The 19290-nt window shown below is 36.4% G+C and overlaps 1 protein-coding gene across 1 annotated transcript in view; it reads right to left on the bottom strand.

Annotated features, from left to right (window-relative positions):
• The window catches only part of tweek (transmembrane protein KIAA1109 homolog tweek), a 236838-nt gene that overhangs the window by 171530 nt on the left and 46018 nt on the right, over positions 1–19290 (bottom strand). Inside the window, exons 12-16 of the mRNA XM_089246286.1 lie at positions 14875–15032; positions 3457–3763; positions 3071–3256; positions 1850–2044; positions 424–543 (exon numbers count right to left, since the gene is read on the bottom strand). Of these exons, the coding sequence (XP_089102412.1) occupies positions 424–543; positions 1850–2044; positions 3071–3256; positions 3457–3763; positions 14875–15032 (966 nt within the window). The remainder of the gene's footprint in view (positions 1–423; positions 544–1849; positions 2045–3070; positions 3257–3456; positions 3764–14874; positions 15033–19290) is intronic.

Raw genomic sequence — 19290 nt, 5'->3', positions numbered from 1 at the left:
TCCTATCAATTGTATAGCAAGACTAATATAGGAAAACTAGGATGTTTTAAAGATGAAACAAAATCAGTACCAATTAAAGAAGTATGTGCTATCAAACCCACGATGTACTCATACATTTTTGGGAACACCAATAAAAAGACTGCAAAAGGTATTAAAAAACATGTTGTCGAAAACATTTTGCATCAGATGTACAAAGATGTATTATTCTCAGATTCATTGTTCTCTCCATCTATGCTATTTTAAAATTTTAAGTAATAAAACCATTTTAGATTCCCTTCATAATCAATGGTTGCCTAATTGTTCACTAGTGCAATCACTGATAATGAATGTAGTACATAGAAAATTATAATTAATTAGTACACTCAATTATCTGCATGTGAAACATTTCAAAACATCATTTATAAACAAAAATTCAATTTTTACTTGTGGTATAGTCAATCTCCCTGTAATATCGCCAATCAATATTTCCACCAACCATGCATACTCCAAAGTTTCACTGTCTAATGGGCGATCAATATTTGAAAACATGGCATGTCCCCGAACCTTGCAATACAAGAATGACACATTAATGAAAGTATAATATTTCTGAATAATAATTTTCTTTATAACCCCTCCTCTCATATTTATCAACTTCACATTCTATTGATAATTAATAGCTTACAGAAATTTACAATACAAAATGATTCAATCTTTTTAATCTGTTTCTTTAAAGTCTCCAAGCTCATGGTAATCCATTGGATCATCATAGGGGGGTGCGGCATCTCCGTTTTTATCTTCATCTGGGCTGTCATCACCATTGTCACTTTCAAAGAGCATGGTTCAGTTCCGTCCATCGCATTGCTGATGCAACACTTTTTAAAGGATCAGATGATAATTTCAGTGGAAACAGAATTCCACGCCGCCTCATGTACCCATTGGCACACAAAGCCAATGTCAGGTTTCTTCAAAGCACCACTTTTTGTAGTTTCTTTATCATCGGAACTCATCCATTCGATCCACAAATTCCTCAAATAGTCTTTGAGAGACTTGTTGATGCTCACATCTAAAGGCTTTACAATCGACATTAGCCCACCCTGGTATCAAAGTCAATGATGTTTTCGATTTCTTTGCCTTGGCTTTGACATTATCAGGTCTGTGGGGTTCGAATATATCCCATACCAATAATGCCGGTTTCTCAAACACTGCTACAAAAATGACTACTGATTGTGGGGTCGATATTTTCTCATCAAAAACTGACCCAAGTATAAGCTGACCCCCCCCCCCCACTTGAGGAACAAATTTTTCCACAAAAAAAACTCGGCTTATACACGAGTATATATGATACTTGTTTACAAGTGTCCCACAGTTTGAAATACTAACCAGAATTTTTAATAAATATCAAATATTGTGATTGCAATCATCAAAATTTTCCAATAATTCATTCTTTTGGTCATTTTTGTCCAATCTGTCACTTGTGCTCATGAGAGCTACTCAGACAAGTAATTCTGGTTTAAAGCTAATTCTGTGCAAAAAACTATTTTTTAATATCACTCCCAGGATTTGAACTCAAACCTGTAAAACTGAAGATGAGTGTGCCAACTATTTATCTTCTGGCTAACCTTTCCCCACAATTCACTTAATTTTTGCTTGTATTGTTTAGCACAGCGTTTTTTTTTTTAAACTTTCATTTTTAAAATAAGAATATTTGTATCCTTTCCCATTAACACACACACATACACACAAAAAAACAAAACAATGCATTGGTGCTATAAATTTTTATGAAATCCATATTCCAGTGATTTACTTTTTGATACTTTCAAGATCTAAGTATGAATTATGAATGATATATAATACATACAAAAAAATTTACCTGAAAAGTAGACATGACCAAGTGACCATCCTTTAAATGTGAATTACTTTCAGCACGATCAACACTATCTAGGGAACTGAGAACAAGTGGAGACAAGAGAAGTTGTAACTTGGTTTCCTGGTAAGATTTTTGCATTTCAAAAGCAAATCTATCTAAATATAGAGATGGACATGGAGGATCTTGCTCAGTACAACACTAAAAAAAATTAATAAAATAAGCAATATATTTAGTCAAATAATGTAAAAATATAAAAAAATGTGTATTTATATTTCACGAGTTGATTCCAAAAGAAAAAATCTTTTAACATCATTCAATAAAATTTCTTGTAAAAATATACATTTCAGATACATCATTTGATTGGATTTGAAGTTTTTATATGGCCCCTTCAAGATGTCTTAGTTGTGTGACCATAGTTGTAACTATGATTCCACAATTTCTGTGGGGGAGGGAAGGATAAGATACAATACATTGATAACCTAGTTTTCTGAGATATAATTTGCTATTAAAAGGCCCACATATTTCGACATTGTTACGCTATTGCCAGAACCTACTCCATACTTTTCTCAATGCTTTGGATGCAGGGCTAAATCTGTTATGTTAATCACAATTAGAAACCTTTGTAACTTTAAGATGTTTTGTATGATGTCACTGGTTGCCGTTTCAATGCAAAAGGACACAAAGTTAAAACAAAATGGTTGATGTCATATTATGAGACTATTTTTTTTTATTTTTTCATAAGACAGGAAATTGACCTATTAGGCAGATGCAAGCTTACATCAAAGAGAAACCTCAGGAATACTATACCATTAATCTAGGAACTTTACCACTAGAAAAAAAAGATTGCTCCAATTCACCAGCTAATTAATAATGATGGTAACAAATGGATTAATTATTATTATAAAAATATTGCTGGGATAAGTAAAACTACTATGAATTATGAGGGAAAAATATGAACTGTTTAATAGCTGTCTAATCATATCACTATGTGAGGTGTTGCTACTAGAACCCATAATGAATAGTGAGCATTGAAGTCTTCAGCAAGGAAAGATAGCAAAAGTAATTGATTAATCAGATCTTTGAAATTCTTCTGATATTAATTCATACTATCAATTGTACAAACATTCAATTGTTCAACAACTTTACAAAAAAAATTGTAAAGTTTTAAATATGAGGTTTGATCAATGATCAACCTTATTTGTAATAAAATATCAACACACTCACTTTTACAACATGTCCCTGAATATCATGTAAAGTGACAGAAACTGTCACATCTAATGGTCGGTAATATCTGGGATCAAAGTCTTTCATTTCTGGATCTTTAGTACTTGCAATTTCTGCAGCTTTCTCTTGTGTAATTATAGGTGAGTCAAATTCAGCAAACTTCTGATTTTCCCCAAAATAATTTTCCTGTGGGAAATTTGTTTTGTACTAAACTTAATTATTTGAAGAAATTACATTCAAAATGAATTCATTCATTTGAAGAAATCACACATTCAAGCATCTGCCACTTTCACTTCCAATTTAGCAAAGAGAGATAGCAGCACATATTTTATGAGTGTCATGCAACACTTATCTTGAACAAATTTATAAATAATTCACTTTTTTACCTTCAGGTGTACTAAATTTCGCAGCAAAGACCCATAAAGGCGCAAGACAGATGGTCCAACCTCCAATTCTAGATGGACTGTATCAGGTGATAAAGATGTTGGTTCAAATGCTGCAGTACAATGCTCAAGTTTCTTCTTCAAGATTTGCGACTTATTTGGACGAATGGGTGAAAGGAGAAGTTCTTCTTTTTCTGGTGTTGTAATGTCTAGGTCCAGAACACTGCGATTTGATGGTGGTATTGGATGGTAGTTATATCCAATGCTCAATGCAACAATAGGCACACTCCAACAATCAATCCACCCATGACTAAAAAAGAAGTCAGAAAAATAGAAGATAAATTTTTAATTAATCAAAACAAACATTATTTGTGAAAATTTTTAATGAAGTGTATGTTAGGAAATGTACATTTCATCAAAATCTGTCATTTTCGTGCATACAAAAACATGAGAAGAGATTGTTTCCCGAAGAAAAAAAAAACCTATTCATCTTTTCCCCCTTTATGCTCTAAATGTTAACAGAGATCAGTTTCTTAGATCTGATATATGGCTGATAATTCAACTATACATCACCCAAATTTGTTGCCAAAAGCTTAAAGGGTTAAGCTACATTTTCACACAATACCTTAACAAAGAGAGGGCAAAATTAGATGGAGGTAAAAATAACTCCCTACAGTTTAAAGTGAATTGAGAATTACATAATGTTTACGTTTGAAAAAAATAAAACATTGACACTTTGAACTTTTTTATCCCACTATGAAGTATAAAACTTTTGTATGTATATATGCATTATAAAATGATAATATGTGTATTCCCTATGATTTCTTAACCTCTCAAATGTCTTCGCATAATATTATGTAGGAAATCCTATGGAAGAACTACAGAACAGCTCTTTATGGCTGATACCATTGTGCAGAGTGCATTGGTATGACAATTTTTGACTGTAAAGTAACCTTGCTGGGATTGAGACATTTTCAAAGAGGTCATAATTTTTTTCCTTGAAGGGGGTGTTTTTATTTCACAGCCAAAAAAACATCATAATTTCGGCTGAAGTTTATACACAGTATGCCCATGAAACCTAGAAACCTTCTGTTAGAAATAATATGAAGGCCTAATATGAATCAAATATTGGAGTTTCTTGACAAAGTCTTGGAGTTTGGTTTCAATCCTGCAAATTACTTTGGAAATTTACATAACAGTTAAAAGGATTAAACCTGCAAGATTTGCAAATACAGATGAGACAAACATGGATAAAAACCTCAAATTATACTTATCAGAGTTCACTAATGAATCTCTTTTGGCAATGCAAAACAAAGGGAATGATGAAATTTTATGAGAATTGTTGGAACACAACACATAAAACTGTTTCAACTAAAATGACAATTTTTTTTAAACCCATTGAAAATTCAATCAAATTGTAACTTCAGAAAATGATCCCAATTACACCATTTGCGAGAAATATTTTTTAGCATACTACAAAAATTTTTATAGAGAGACAGAGAATGCTGTGCATCACTCGAATCTCAACTCTTTGAGAAAGATGAGTTATCTGCCAGACTCTTCCAGAGAGAAAAGATCTGCACTCACCAAACTTTGTCCACTCATCCAATTGAGGACAGTCAGAAATAAAAAGTATATTAATAAAATTCATCCATATGGCACAAATTTACAAGATTTTATTTATGAGAGTTCGAAAATATAATTAATTCAGTCATAAAAATTTCTTTTGCTGCTGGTAGTTAAGTTTCAGAATGACCTTTAACTCCTTCAACTGCAATTTATTTTCAGGCAGCACCGATTAATTTCATGGTGAGCTGGACTCGTCATTGCAGTTCAAGAAGTTAATGTTGATAAGTGCATGGTTACTCATTTTGATTTGAACGACTCCCATTTCCCTTACAAGTTGAGTGGTATACAACTAGGATCACTGATTTGGGAATTATCATTGATGAGTGGCTTAGGTTTTCTGAACATTGTTCAGCAGTGGTAAAAAAAGTGAATATAATGCTCGGTTTAATTCTTAAAAGGTCTCTCCGCGTTATCCTAAAGTCATTCTTCTGCTTTTCCAATGCTCAGTTTGTCCTGCACTGTTAGGCCTGAACTATGAAGACAGCCTTGATTTCTTTAATATGTTTACATTGGGGGAATGCAGGTGTTGGAGGGATATGTTCAAAGTGTTTAAAATTTTCAATAAGATGGATAGGATGGACCATGAGTTAAACACTTTACGACCACAGGACATAATAATGCGCCCAAATGTCAGTGGAACGAATTCAAACAAGTTTATTCTGTTTTCTTTCCTCTCTACTGATCATCCCAAAGCTTTGTTGCAACCTTACAATTCCCTTTTGGTTTTCTGTACACCCTGATAGTGGTTTTTTTTCCTCACATATGATGTATCTTTCTTAAGAGTGAAAGAGAACAGGTAGGGTGAGGATGAAAAGAAACATAACTTTGTAACTACAATTATCATCTTATCTTTTATACTGTCTTATGCTTTTATTTTCATTTTTTTCTTCTGTTTTTATAATGTGCAGTTAGGTTAGAACACAAGTTTACTATAGTTATTGCTGATTCGTCAAATAGAGAACACCCAAATTTCTAGCCAATTCGCTCGTAAGCTAATACATCATCAATCAACTGCTTCAACAAGATAACACCAGTATCATTTTTTAGTAAGGGATAATTCAAAGCAGGGTTCGCGCTGCCGATCACCATTGCACCAAATCGCGACAAAATATTTCATTTGGCGAATAAATCAAATATCGAATTCGCCAAATCGCGAGTGTCCATTCGGGCTCTTGATGATCAAATCGGCCATTTGATGCATGTGCAACAATTCGGAAGTGAAATTTTTGTTGGCCAATCGCGAACAATGTTCAGCTACTTTCGGTACGGTTCTAGAGGAGGGTGGGGGGTTGATAGGGACGATCAACCTCATTTAGAAGCGTTACTAGTTGAGCGCACAGCCGCTGTGGTGGTCGAGTGGTCATAGTGACTGACTCGCATCGCGGGGACCCGGGTTCGAGCCCCACTGTCACCACAGTGGTGGTCGGCTGAAGTTGGTTTTCTGTGGTGCGCAAATGCAAGCCGATCTCCCCATTAAAAAGTCTCGCCACAGAGAGCAACAGTCCTACAAACAGTACAAATATTCAGTCACTACACATCACTCACTTCACTTCTGAGATATAGATGGCAGCACTGAAAAATCATACACAACACTAGATACGCACTCAGACTGTTAGGTACACGCACTTACACTTCCAGCACAACTCACTAGGTAGTAAATTGCCTATGGCAATAGACCTGAGTTGTGCTCGGTTTGAAAAAAAAAAAAAAAGTTGAGCGCACACCCAAGAGCCTACATACAAAAAACAACCTATTGTTTAACCCTTTACTCGATGATAATCATTCCCTCAGCAGAGATGCCGCTGAGGATTTTGGAAAAGGATGCATAAGAATTTTGTTCACGCTTCCTGTGGGATGCGTACTTTCCGAGTTTAAAGGAAAAACCAACTTATTTTATTTTTCCTCCTTCTCACCATCTATCATGATCGCGAGAAGGTGTCGTGACCTTAAAAACAAATGAGGCTGACGAAATATCAAGTAGGCCCGGAATGAGAGAGCGGCTATTATACTGAATTTTCCAATTTCTGAGGGTTTTCCTCCTGTGGGTTATTATATCGGAAATTACGATACGTTCACGGCTACCCACCCACGTCAGAGATAGTGTACTTACTATACTTAAATTAGCTTCGTTTTCACAAGATTGCAAATGCGATTTTTTGAAGAATTGCCCGTTCGAATCGTAATACAATTTTCCGAGATCGTTGGAGGAAAAAAAACGAAATCTGAAAAAACTATCATAAATATCCAGTCATCAATCCGCTATGTGGTCGTGAGTTTCACGTCACGAAAATCCGGGTTTCTGACCCGCTAGGCCGATAATGCGCAGTGGTGGTAGACTAAATTCGATTTTCTTCGAAGTTTTCCAACTTTCAATTGACTTATCCTTTGGGAAAAAAAATTCTGTTGCCACTACGCAGAAGCGGCTCTTGGGATACGTGACTCACACGGGGTGTCACTCCAGAAGCAGCACCAAATCCAAGATGAAAGAGCGAAAAAAAAATTGTTGATTGGAAAGAAAGGGGAGATGTTTGTCCACTCTAGAGGGTCGCAAAATCGGAGATGGAAGTGCGCAAAATATATTATTTTTTAGGAATTGCAGGGTCAATACAAATCTGACATAGCTCCCATATTAAGGTGTGAAATATGTTGGAGTTAAATGGTGGTAGACCACAGTTGTGGACCATCGGGGGGGGGGAAATTATTCCAGATGGGCATTGCTCAAAAAGGATTTATATGAATCAGATGATCATCAGAATCATTTGCTTTAAATTTATCATTGAAGCTCAGGTTTTCTGAAATGAAAAATCAATCAGAGAAATTATGGACTGATTTATTAGTAAATACTGTATATAATGTGCTTAACTTAATTATAATTGTTTTAAATTAATTACACATGTTAATTCCTCAGTGTCGATGGATTTCTTTGCAACTCTTTTCTGTACCAATAGAATATTTAGCACACAATGAATGTAAAGAAAACTAAACCTAGTTTATACTACTAAATTAAACTTTTTTTGTTAGTAAGGGGAAGTGCCCAAATATCGTCCCCTCGAGTAAAATTGTTAATTCTGAAAATTTATTTACAGTTAAAAACAATTTGAAAACTGATTTAAGTAACTCAACTCCATACCTAATCGTGCTGCAAGTGTGATTGTATGGAATTAATTTTTCCGAACAAAAAAATTATCAAAACAATGCAAATTTTTTGTTTTCATCAAAGGTATCCTAATTCCTTTCCCCCTCCAGTTATTATGTACACATTTATTTTAGTTGCTTATATTTATTAGTTATATTATGTATAATAATTAGTTAATATATACTGTATATAAATAATTAGTTTTTCTTCATGAATAAGACAGAATTGTTAAACACTGTATAAAAATGTCAACAAGTGATCATACATCAATCAAAATGAATCTAAGTAGTCAGGAGAAAAAGAGTTCCCCTCTGAGTTATCATTTAACGAGCTTAGGAATTCGGGTATAGCAAAAATTTTGACTGTTCCTGACTAAACGACTACGATGAATATGCAATGAAATATTCAATTAACGATCTATAAATATCACAATCACTAATTGATGAAAAAAACTTTAAGTAAGGCATAAATATAACTGTTCAAAGTTGATTTCGCACTGTAACAAGTTATAACAAAAACTATTTTTGAAAAATATTCAATTAACGATCTATAAATATCACAATCACTAATTGATGAAAAAAACTTTAAGTAAGGCATAAATATAACTGTTCAAAGTTGATTTCGCACTGTAACAAGTTATAACAAAAACTATTTTTGAAAAATTAAAGCGTGAATGAAGAGAATAAAGCAAAACTGCATCACTGCAAGTAGTCAGCTGAATGGGTCTGAAGAGTTTCCTGGCACTTTGGCAAGATAGCAGCTCTGTACATGTAAATTAGAGAGGGGGGCGAATTTACAGCAGGGGAGGGATTTTGTGCACTTCCCCTAAATCTTTGGATTAAACTTGTTTTCAGAAATCAATTATTTGTTTGATTCATAGGGGTGCCCGTAAATGATGGGGGGGGGGGAAACAACTTTTTTTTTTTTGAGAGGATCCCACTTTCACTTAAAAAGAACCCAGATTTTGCCAATCACCTAGGTCCCGGGACTCAGCATTTTATATGACGTGTTAATTTAGCTAAGGTTCTCTCTCATTTGGCTACAACTTTTTCCATCTGATTAGCCAAATTGCTAGGATTGATAAAAAGTCAGGGCAAACTTTGATTCCAAGTTATGGTGTTGTGGCGGAGTTTCGCCAACGCTTGGCGTAAAAAAGTGACTACGCAGGTTACGCGCGCCAAGCGACGGAAAGAAGAAAAAAATATTCAGTTAGTTGCGAGTGAGTGTAAATGACATGTTGATGTTTTTTCGTGTGTGTGCATTTTTTGTAAATAAATTAATTTGGTGATTGTGACAAGTCGTCTTTTAATTAGAGTGGAGTCAGATGAGCGTTATCAAATCAACTAGGTCGACATCCCAAATGTGGTGACCCGGTGTGGAATGACGCAAGAACATTAATTGGCACGTGGCTGAATAAAGGTAGGCCGGATTCGTATGTTCACTTTCTCGTGTGTCCTCTGGGGTGTTAAAAGTGCAATTCCGTTCGCATTGGTATTGAAGTTTACACGCTCATGATGCCGGATCCGAAACCTGGAAATTCAGGAGATGAGAAAGTTGAATCACAATGTGGTCGTGTGTCTGTCAAAGTACCAAATTTTTGGCCAAACAATGCGAAACTATTTTTTGTTCAATTAGAGTCCAGTTTCAGGGTGTCTGGTATTACTGTTGAGCAGACAAAATTTGACACATTAGTTGCTTCGTTAGACCCTGAAACACTGTCACATGTTACTGACGTAGTTTGCGACCCCCCGTCAGATCGGCCTTATTCTCAGCTAAAAGCCCGTTTGCTTTCAGAATTTGAAATTTCTCACACGAAAAAAATTCAAACATTACTTGAGGATGTTGAGTTAGGGGATCGCTCACCCTCAATGTTGTTAAGGCAAATGAGAGATCTCAGCGAAGGTCACGTTGATGATAATTTTTTGAAAAATTTATGGTTGCGTAGATTGCCGATCACAGTGCAAACCGTTCTGGCCATTAGTTCCGAAAATTTGGACAAATTGGCACAGATGGCAGATAAAATTTGCGAATGCACTGCTGTCTCTGTTGCTTCCGTAAATGCCTCTCATTTGACTGCTCGTAAAAGTGATAAAAGCGCAACACTAGTTGATCTCAAACATCAGGTAAATGAATTACCAAAACAAGTAGAGAATTTGACTGAGTTGAGTCACCGTCGATCTAATAATCATCGAGGTCGATATCGCTCTAATTCTAGAAATCGTAATGCAGTAAAAAAAGAAAATTGGCTTTGTTGGTACCATTTTCGATTTGGAGAAAAGGCAACTAAGTGCGTTTCGCCCTGTTCCTATGGGTCAAAAAACGAGTCAAGCCATCAGAAGTAGCTGCGGCTTCTGGGAATTTGGTTTTAAGTCGCAGGCTGTACGTAAAAGATCGCTTAAATAAGTCTGAATATTTGGTAGATACAGGTAGCGATGTTTCATGTTATCCCAGATCTTTTATGAGTAAAGAAACTGCTGTTAGCACATTTAATCTCTATGCTGCGAATGGGACATGTATAAAAACATATGGTGTAAAATTGCTCACTTTAGATTTAGGATTACGCCGTACATTGCAGTGGCCATTTATCGTTGCTGATGTCAGCAAACCCATTATAGGAGCTGATTTTTTACAGCATTTTGGTTTGCTTGTTGACATTAAAAAACGAAACTTAATTGACCCCTTGACAAATCTTGTGTCTCATGGTCGTGCTGGTTTATGTGACATTCAGGCAGTAAAAACAGTTTCGGAAAAATCTGGGTATGCCGATCTTTTGCTCAAGTATAAAGAGATCACGCAGTTAAATACTGCACCTCAAAATACTGTAAAGCATAACACGTTACATTTTATACCTACCGTAGGCCCTCCTGTTTCAGCCAAAGCACGCAGATTAAATCCTGCGCAGTTGAATATAGCCAAGCGAGAATTCGATTATATGCTAGATAAGGGTATTTGCAGGCCTTCAAAAAGTAATTGGGCCAGCCCTTTACACATGGTTCCCAAGGGTTCGTCTGACTGGCGACCCACGGGTGACTACAGAGCTCTGAACCGCATTACTGTACCAGATAAGTACCCTGTACCACACATTCACGATTTCTCGCATATGCTCAATGGAAAGTGCATATTTTCTAAAATTGATTTGGTTCGCGCCTACCACCAAATTCCAGTTAATCCACCTGATATACCCAAGACTGCCATCATAACACCATTTGGGTTATTTGAATTTCCATTTCTAAATTTTGGCCTCTGTTCAGCAGCACAAACTTTCCAAAGATTTATCAATGAGGTTATGCGTGGTTTGGACTATGTTTTTTCATACATTGACGATATTTTGGTTGCTAGTGAGAATCCGGAGCAGCATAGGCAGCATTTGGAAGAAATTTTTAAAAGTTTTTTGGAATATGGTATTGTCATTAACGAATCCAAATGTGAATTTGGCAAAGAGAAAATTGAATTTTTAGGTCACACAATCAATCAAAATGGTTGTTGTCCTACTAAAGAAAAAGTTGATGCAATCTTGAATTTTCCCAAACCTAGTGATATTAGCCAACTGAGACGATTTTTGGGGATGATAAATTTCTATCACCGTTTCATTCCAGACAGTGCGGTCATTCTTGCACCCTTAAATAAGTTACTGGTTGGGGCAAAAAAGAATGACAAGCGGAAAATCGAATGGAATTCGGACTTAGACACAGCTTTCGAAAAAGCAAAAAATGCCATGGCTGAAGCAACTTTATTGTACCATCCTTCAGCAAATGCTAAAATGGCTTTGGTCACTGATTGCAGTGGTTTTGCGATGGGTGCTGTATTACATGAAGTAACACCTGATGGCCCAAAACCTCTTGGATATTTTTCCAAAAAGCTGTCACCTGCACAATGCAATTATTCAGCTTATGATAGGGAATTGCTTGCTGCATATTCGGCAATTCAGTATTTTAGGTATTTGTTAGAGGCTAGGCCCTTCACTTTATTTGTGGACCATAAACCCCTCATATTTGCATTTCAGCAAAAACAGGATAAATGCTCACCTCGTAGGCTTAGGCAGCTTGACTTCATTTCGCAGTTTACCACAGATATTCAGTATTTACCAGGTAAAAGTAATATTGTAGCGGATAGTTTATCCCGCATTTGTGAAATCCAATTTTCCTCATTAGCAGACATGCAGTTATGGAGCAAAATGCAATCTGAAGATGAGGAAATGAAAAATATCCTGGATGGTAATATTGATTGTAGTGTAGAATTAACGAAACTGAGGATGCCTGCATCCGATATTCACCTCTATTGTGATAGTTCTACTGGGGAAAATAGATTTAATGTCCCTCAAACCTTAAGAAAAAAAGTGTTCGAACAGGTGCATGGCTTATCTCATGCTGGCATCAAGGCCACTAAGCAATTTATCAATAGCCGTTATTTTTGGCCTAATCAAAACAAGGACATAACTGTTTGGTGTAGAGCATGTGTGCTATGTCAGAAAACCAAGGTGCATAAGCATACAAAGTCGCCTTTGACAAAATTTTTAGTCCCCGATGAACGTTTTTCACATGTTCATATAGACTTGATAGGACCACTTCCTCCGTGTCATGGTTTCCGTTACTGTCTAACGATGGTAGATAGATTCACGAGATGGCCCGAGGTAGTGCCACTATCCGACATGACGGCTGAAAGTGTCGCCAGAGCGTTGGTACATGGGTGGATTGCACGATTTGGTACACCTCAGAGGGTAACATGCGACAGGGGTGGACAATTTGAATCTGGTCTTTTTCAGGCTCTTTCCCGAATGCTTGGCATTTAAATTGCAAGGACCGCTGCATATACGCCACAGTGCAATGCAATGGTGGAAAGGTTCCATAGGCCACTCAAGCAAGCATTGATGTGTCATATGATAAAACAGGTCCTGGAAGGCCTCGACTCAGACTGGTATGAAGCTCTCCCATTGGTTCTTCTTGGGTTAAGGTCAGCATATAGGAGTGACCTTGATGCCTCGACAGCCCAGCTGACTTATGGTTCCTCGCTTCGTCTTCCTGGTCAGCTGTACGACGATCAGCCATTGTCTAACCCTCCCGACTACATTGCCCGATTGCAAAGGATCATCAGCTCTCTGAAACCAACGAATCCTGTGCGGCATGGACTTCCAAAGATCTACGTCCCGAAGGAGCTCACCACCTGCACTCATGTCTTCATCCGCCGTGGTCCCTTCAAGAAGTCTCTCCAGTGCCCGTACGAAGGTCCATTCCGTGTTGTGTGTAGATTGACCAAGGACTTCGTGGTGGAAGTAAACGACGAAGAAAAGGTGGTCAACATCGACAGATTAAAGCCGGCATTTTTGCTGTTGGATAAAGCCGTTCAGGATGACTCATCACGTTCCAGTGACAGTTCCAGTGATAAGAACAAAACTTACATCTCCCGATATGGTCGTAAAGTTCGGTTTCGTCTCACAAATGAAGTGTGAGACTGGCGGGGGAGTTGTGTGGCGGAGTTTCGCCAACGCTTGGCGTAAAAAAGTGACTACGCAGGTTACGCGCGCCAAGCAACGGAAAGAAGAAAAAAATATTCAGTTAGTTGCGAGTGAGTGTAAATGACATGTTGATGTTTTTTCGTGTGTGTGCATTTTTTGTAAATAAATTAATTTGGTGATTGTGACAAGTCGTCTTTTAATTAGAGTGGAGTCAGATGAGCGTTAACAAATCAACTAGGTCGACATCCCAAAGTGTCGCAGGGAGTTTTTCTCTAATAGGGTTGTTAATAAATGGAATAGCTTATCTTCTCGGGGGTTGTGAATTCTAACATAACTGATACATTTAAAAAGAAGTACAATAGGCATAGTGGTTTGAGAAGCTATCCATTCCTTGATAAGACAACCATATATATATATAATTTTTTTTATGGGCAGTGTATTATATATATTATTAATTGTATTTTTTTGGTGATATATGCTTTTATATTGGGTGCTGTATTTTAGTTATATTAGATATCCATATTTTTTATGAGCATAATTCTTTCAGCCACCTCATTGGACAACTTGCCTGTTGTGGTTCTTTATTTGTATTTTTTTGTCTCCATCTGAAGAAACTCCCTCTAATCCAGTGGTTCTCAAACTTTTGTCACCTGTGGCTCTTGCCCAATATATAGTTCATTGGCAGCTCCCCAGAATAGTTTAGTACATATTTTCACTTATAAAAGAACCAGTTCAAAGCATAAATAGACACAAATAACTTTATTTCCTCACAACTTATAGGATTAGGTTTGATGCTGACCATATTGGAAACCATAAATCATAAAACAGTACTTTTTTGTTACAAAGCAGTTTTAACCACGGGCTCTCACTGCAAATAAGTGATATCAGGAATTCCCAAGAATTCTCAGGAAATATGACTTTCTGTTCTGGATGGCTTCAAAATTTCAGGAATTTGGAAACCCTACCCTGAACTATATTATACCTTTTAATTCATGCCTGTGCATTTATTATCTTTCTAATAATAAAAAAAAAAATTAGCTAATTCACTTCACCATCTAATTTTAACACCCCCCCCCCCCAGCCTATATCAAAAATTCTTCATCTTAAATATTTTTCTACATCCGCAAGAGTCTAGATATCAAGTTCTACTGTATATCAATGAAATATGCAAAAAAAAAAATCAAACAAAACTTATCATTAACACCTTTTTTTTGTCATGTTTCTCCATCTTTTATTTTCATTTCCAGGAACAGCAGGAGTGCCATCACGAGAAGTTAGTTTTGCACATTTATCCATAGTTAAAATTATGTCTCTATTTGAATTTACTTCTGGTAAGTACATGGACATATCACAGGCTTCACCCTATTGTTGAAAGGGTAAAAAAAAGAAGTAAAATATAACAATGCAATTAATGTCAAGTAAGGGTATACCAAATGAATTATCAGAGAGAGCATTAGCCCAGGTTGATAAGATACTACTCTAAAGTACCAAAGGATGATTAGAGGCGTTATAAGTTTGATACATGATTCGTCCGCGTCAGTTACTTTCCTGACATGGAGGTATAACAGAAATGACAACAACATGACTGGAGAAAAATATTGCTGCTGCAGAGAGTCCCACACTAAGGAGTTAGTGTAATAATCTCTCAGTTAATATATAAAATGAAAATCCTCTGAATGGAATCGACCGTTTGGAATATGCAATAAATTGTAGGTCCCAGCCTAATTAGCTATTAGTCCTCGTGTGCAGAAAATTATGGTGGTGTGACAAAAATCATCAAAACTGATCAATGAATTATCAAATATTTTTTTGCATAGTAAGCAATCAAGAATCTGATAGAATAAATAGTCAACCTCGTTATAACAACACCCATAGTTCAAAAACCAGATGTTATATTGGGTGGTCATTATTTATTGAAAGAAAAACATATAGGATACTTCATGTGAAACATTTTAAACTTATCTTACCAGTTGTTGTAGCAGAATGGTCACTATAATTTGGGGCAGTTATAACGAGCATCGGCCATAGGCGGAGATAGACTTGGAAGTCTGGGGGGCACGATGATGATGTCAATTCATATATGGCATATATACATTAGATCAGTCAACTTCACCTTTGATGCTGGGGGGGGGGCACCGCCACGCCCCCTGTATCTCCGCCCATGGCATTGACTGTATACAATAAAAAGTATCTAGACAATTGTAAGTATTGGGTTTTGTAGCATGTAAGAGCAAAATCAATTTGAGTTAGGTCCATATTTTTCTATAATGTGATTGCTGCTATTTTATCAGCAAAATTATCCAACAATATTTAGTACCAAAAATGAGAAAAAACTTTTCCTAGTTTGTGGGAACCTGAACTAACATTCTTCGTATTGATAAATCTTCTATAGAACCACTTTAGTGATCTCTAAATGTCTCGCTGATCCTTCAAGTGATCTGGAAATGTGTCCGAGCCACTCAAGTGTTCTAGAAATGTGTAGCCGGCCGCTTAAGTGCTTTGGAAAAATGTGCTATGCATCACTCAAATGATTTGTAAGTATGCTGCAGTTCACTTAAATAATCTGGGAATGTCCCGCAAGTAACTTGAGTGATGTAGAACTGCACTGCAGGCTGCTTAACCATTTAAAGGCCGAACTATGAAAAAAATCACTTATTGTTTAGAAATTTTTAGTTATAAATATCCATAGGCGTAAACTTATTGAAAATGTTGGGGGGGCTCAGGCTCTAATGGAACCTCGTTTATACGACGCGTCGTATAAATGCGAAAACAGTACTGAAAAACGAACTTTTTCCGAAAATTACCCCCCCCCCACCACCTTTTTTTTACAGACGTTTCCGAAAAAAAATTTTGTGGAAAATCTGTCGTTTTGATTCAAAATCTTATGCTTGAGAAGAAATATACTTATAATACTATCATAACATTACTGTTGCTAAAGTCTCACGCAATTTTACGGTATTCATTTCAAGATTTAACAAAAAAAAGTGTTATTTAAACGTTATGTAAAACGTCCTTTACTTGACAGAGAACACCGTTACAAAATTATCGAATGTGGGGGCGACAAAAATCCCAGTTACAGCCCTGGCTATCAGCATACCGTAGCCCGTTCAATAATTATTTCAGTACCTGTCAAAAGCCATTGAACACAGGGCCACAACTAGGGAGGAGCAGGCGGGTCTCGTGCCCCGGGCGCTAGACCGGATGGGGTGCAAATTTCATTCTAAAACCTCTCCTTCAACATTACAAGGGGGGCGTCAAAATGCGCGCTTGCCCCGGGTAACCAAGGATCTAGTTGCAGCCCTGATTGAACCAGTCAATCATTTTAAATTTTATTACTTTTTCAGTAAAAAATATGCATGAGAAACTACAGTCGATCACGCTTAGTTTTTCCGCTTACAACGTTTCTTCATGATGGGTTTTTGAAAACCGTAAAACACTGTATTTCAGTGACACGTTTTCACCAATTGAAAAATTATGTGATTCGATTGATAGAAAAGGTGTTTTCCAAAGACTTGGGAGTTCGAATCGAAATGAAAACGTCGATTAATTGAAGTGTATACAAGCAGGGCCCTGGGTAAAGCAGGAATTAGGAGGCTCTTGCGACAAGAGTCAAAGATGTTAATTGGTCAGTGAATGTATGTTGTTTGAATTTCGGGGGCTCAAAGTTATAAAGGCTTCATTTGCCCATGAAGAAATTAGGCCCTGTATACAGGGATAATGTATAGAAATGTATAGCAACTGAAGCAAAACCTCGTACAAATAAGTAAGGTCAGAAACGTAATAGGGAGATATATACAAAGGGTTCCATTACATTTTCCTAAATACAGTAAAATCTCCACAAATGATCACCTGCACTCAAACACAAATATGCATCAGTGGCCGCCTCTATTTGGCGTAAAATTTCTATGGTGGAGCCCCGTACGCTCTCCTCTTATATTCATTTATCGAATTTACTGATTTATTTTCTTCGAGTGGGTGCGGAGCCCCCGGGAAGTGTACACGGAGCACCGGTTGAGAACCGCTGCTTCAGTGAAAAGTTTCCAAAACTTTTTGTGTTCCATAGCTCTTCTTTAAAAAAAATTTCTTTCTCATTTCTCCCAACTCAAGCCCACCCATAGGATCCTATACTAAACCCATAGCTTCTATCGACCCTTTGGACAATTGCATCGACCCCTTCCCCCAGGGGTCGATGTTTCACACTTTGGAAAGCACAGCTTCAGTGGCCATTCTTGGTTATTATACAACTTAATTTAATGAAAGGTCACGGGAAATTGACCTTTTTATTTTTGATTTATTCATTTTTTTTTTTGCACTATTTATAAATTTGTTATGATTAGTCCTGTTTGTTGCATTTATATAAATTAACCTCTTTTTAGCATTAATGTGTGTATAAATGTATGTAATTGAAGAATTTTCAGAATAAGTGCAAATTTTCAAGTTGTGCGGAAGATTAATTAAATTTTTGTAATTTTTCAAATTAATATTGCTCATAAATACAATAAAAGTTCGTTATAACAACAGCTCACAACCACAAGAAAAGTTTTCGCTGTAACGTAGTTCTCATTATAAACGAATTTTCACGTTTCGCTCTGTAAGAACATAAAATTATTGAAAATTGCTGCTTTATCTGCATTGGGACGTCTTTGAGATCATTTCGTTCTAATATTAACGATTGAACGGAACTCTAGTCATGTGAAATTGATTTTTGATCTCAAATCAGTTGATTCTCTAAGAGCATAAGACGTTTTCCATAGAATTTCGTATCATCAAAGCGGTTTAGATGACCAACTGAACAATTAAAAGTCTGAACTTATTACATTCATGCTCACTTCCATGGATTTATGGATCAGGCAACATCGTCTATCGAATCGGAAATTCGACATTTTCAAATAGTTTGGTTGCTCAACTCCAAGGACCTTCTAGCTACAATGGACCATACCCGAAGCCCGGGTGCTTTATTTGCTTGTCGTTTCTTTTTTTTCAAGTAAAAAGAAGTAAAATCTCAGGAGAAAAATCCGCCTATTTTTGACATTATTCATGTTTTGTTACTTGTGTGCACGTGTAGTTTGCTTCTTTTTCGAGCAACTTTTTCTTTCTATTAGTGAGCAGCTACAGTACTAATAACTAGAAATTCCTAAATAAAATACATGTAGAAATCATTTGCATGAGAATGTTTTTGCAAATGAATATGCACCGAGATAAATAGAAAAGATGCATTTAAAAACGCATTTCCGTTTTTTGCTTGGTTATTTGTTCTTTAGCACATATTTTCTCAGTTTTAGTTCATATTTAGCCATTTTTTTTAAGTGGAAAATTCGGGCTCTAATTACAGGCGAATCCCGTTTTAACGAATACCGTTACAGCGAAAATATCGTTTTAACGAATGGTTTTCTAATCCCTCTAATAAGTATACATAGGAACAATGCAAACAATCTGAAATTTCTTTATAACGAAGTGTTTTCTCCGGTTTCTTGGACTTCGTTATAACAGCATATTCGACTGTATAACAATCATTTAATGTATTGTTGCCAAAGTGAATGTGACAAGGGCGTAGCCAGAAATTTCGTTCGGCAGGGGGGACCAAAGTGATAGAACAATAGATTTGGTCATCTTTTCCCCT

This window comes from Pholcus phalangioides, unplaced genomic scaffold (genome assembly GCF_987345545.1).
Source record: "Pholcus phalangioides strain wild (caught in Gottingen) unplaced genomic scaffold, Ppha-v1.0 ptg000017l_1, whole genome shotgun sequence".
Taxonomy (NCBI): Eukaryota; Metazoa; Arthropoda; class Arachnida; order Araneae; family Pholcidae; genus Pholcus; species Pholcus phalangioides.
This window is presented reverse-complemented; position numbering and strand designations above follow the sequence as displayed.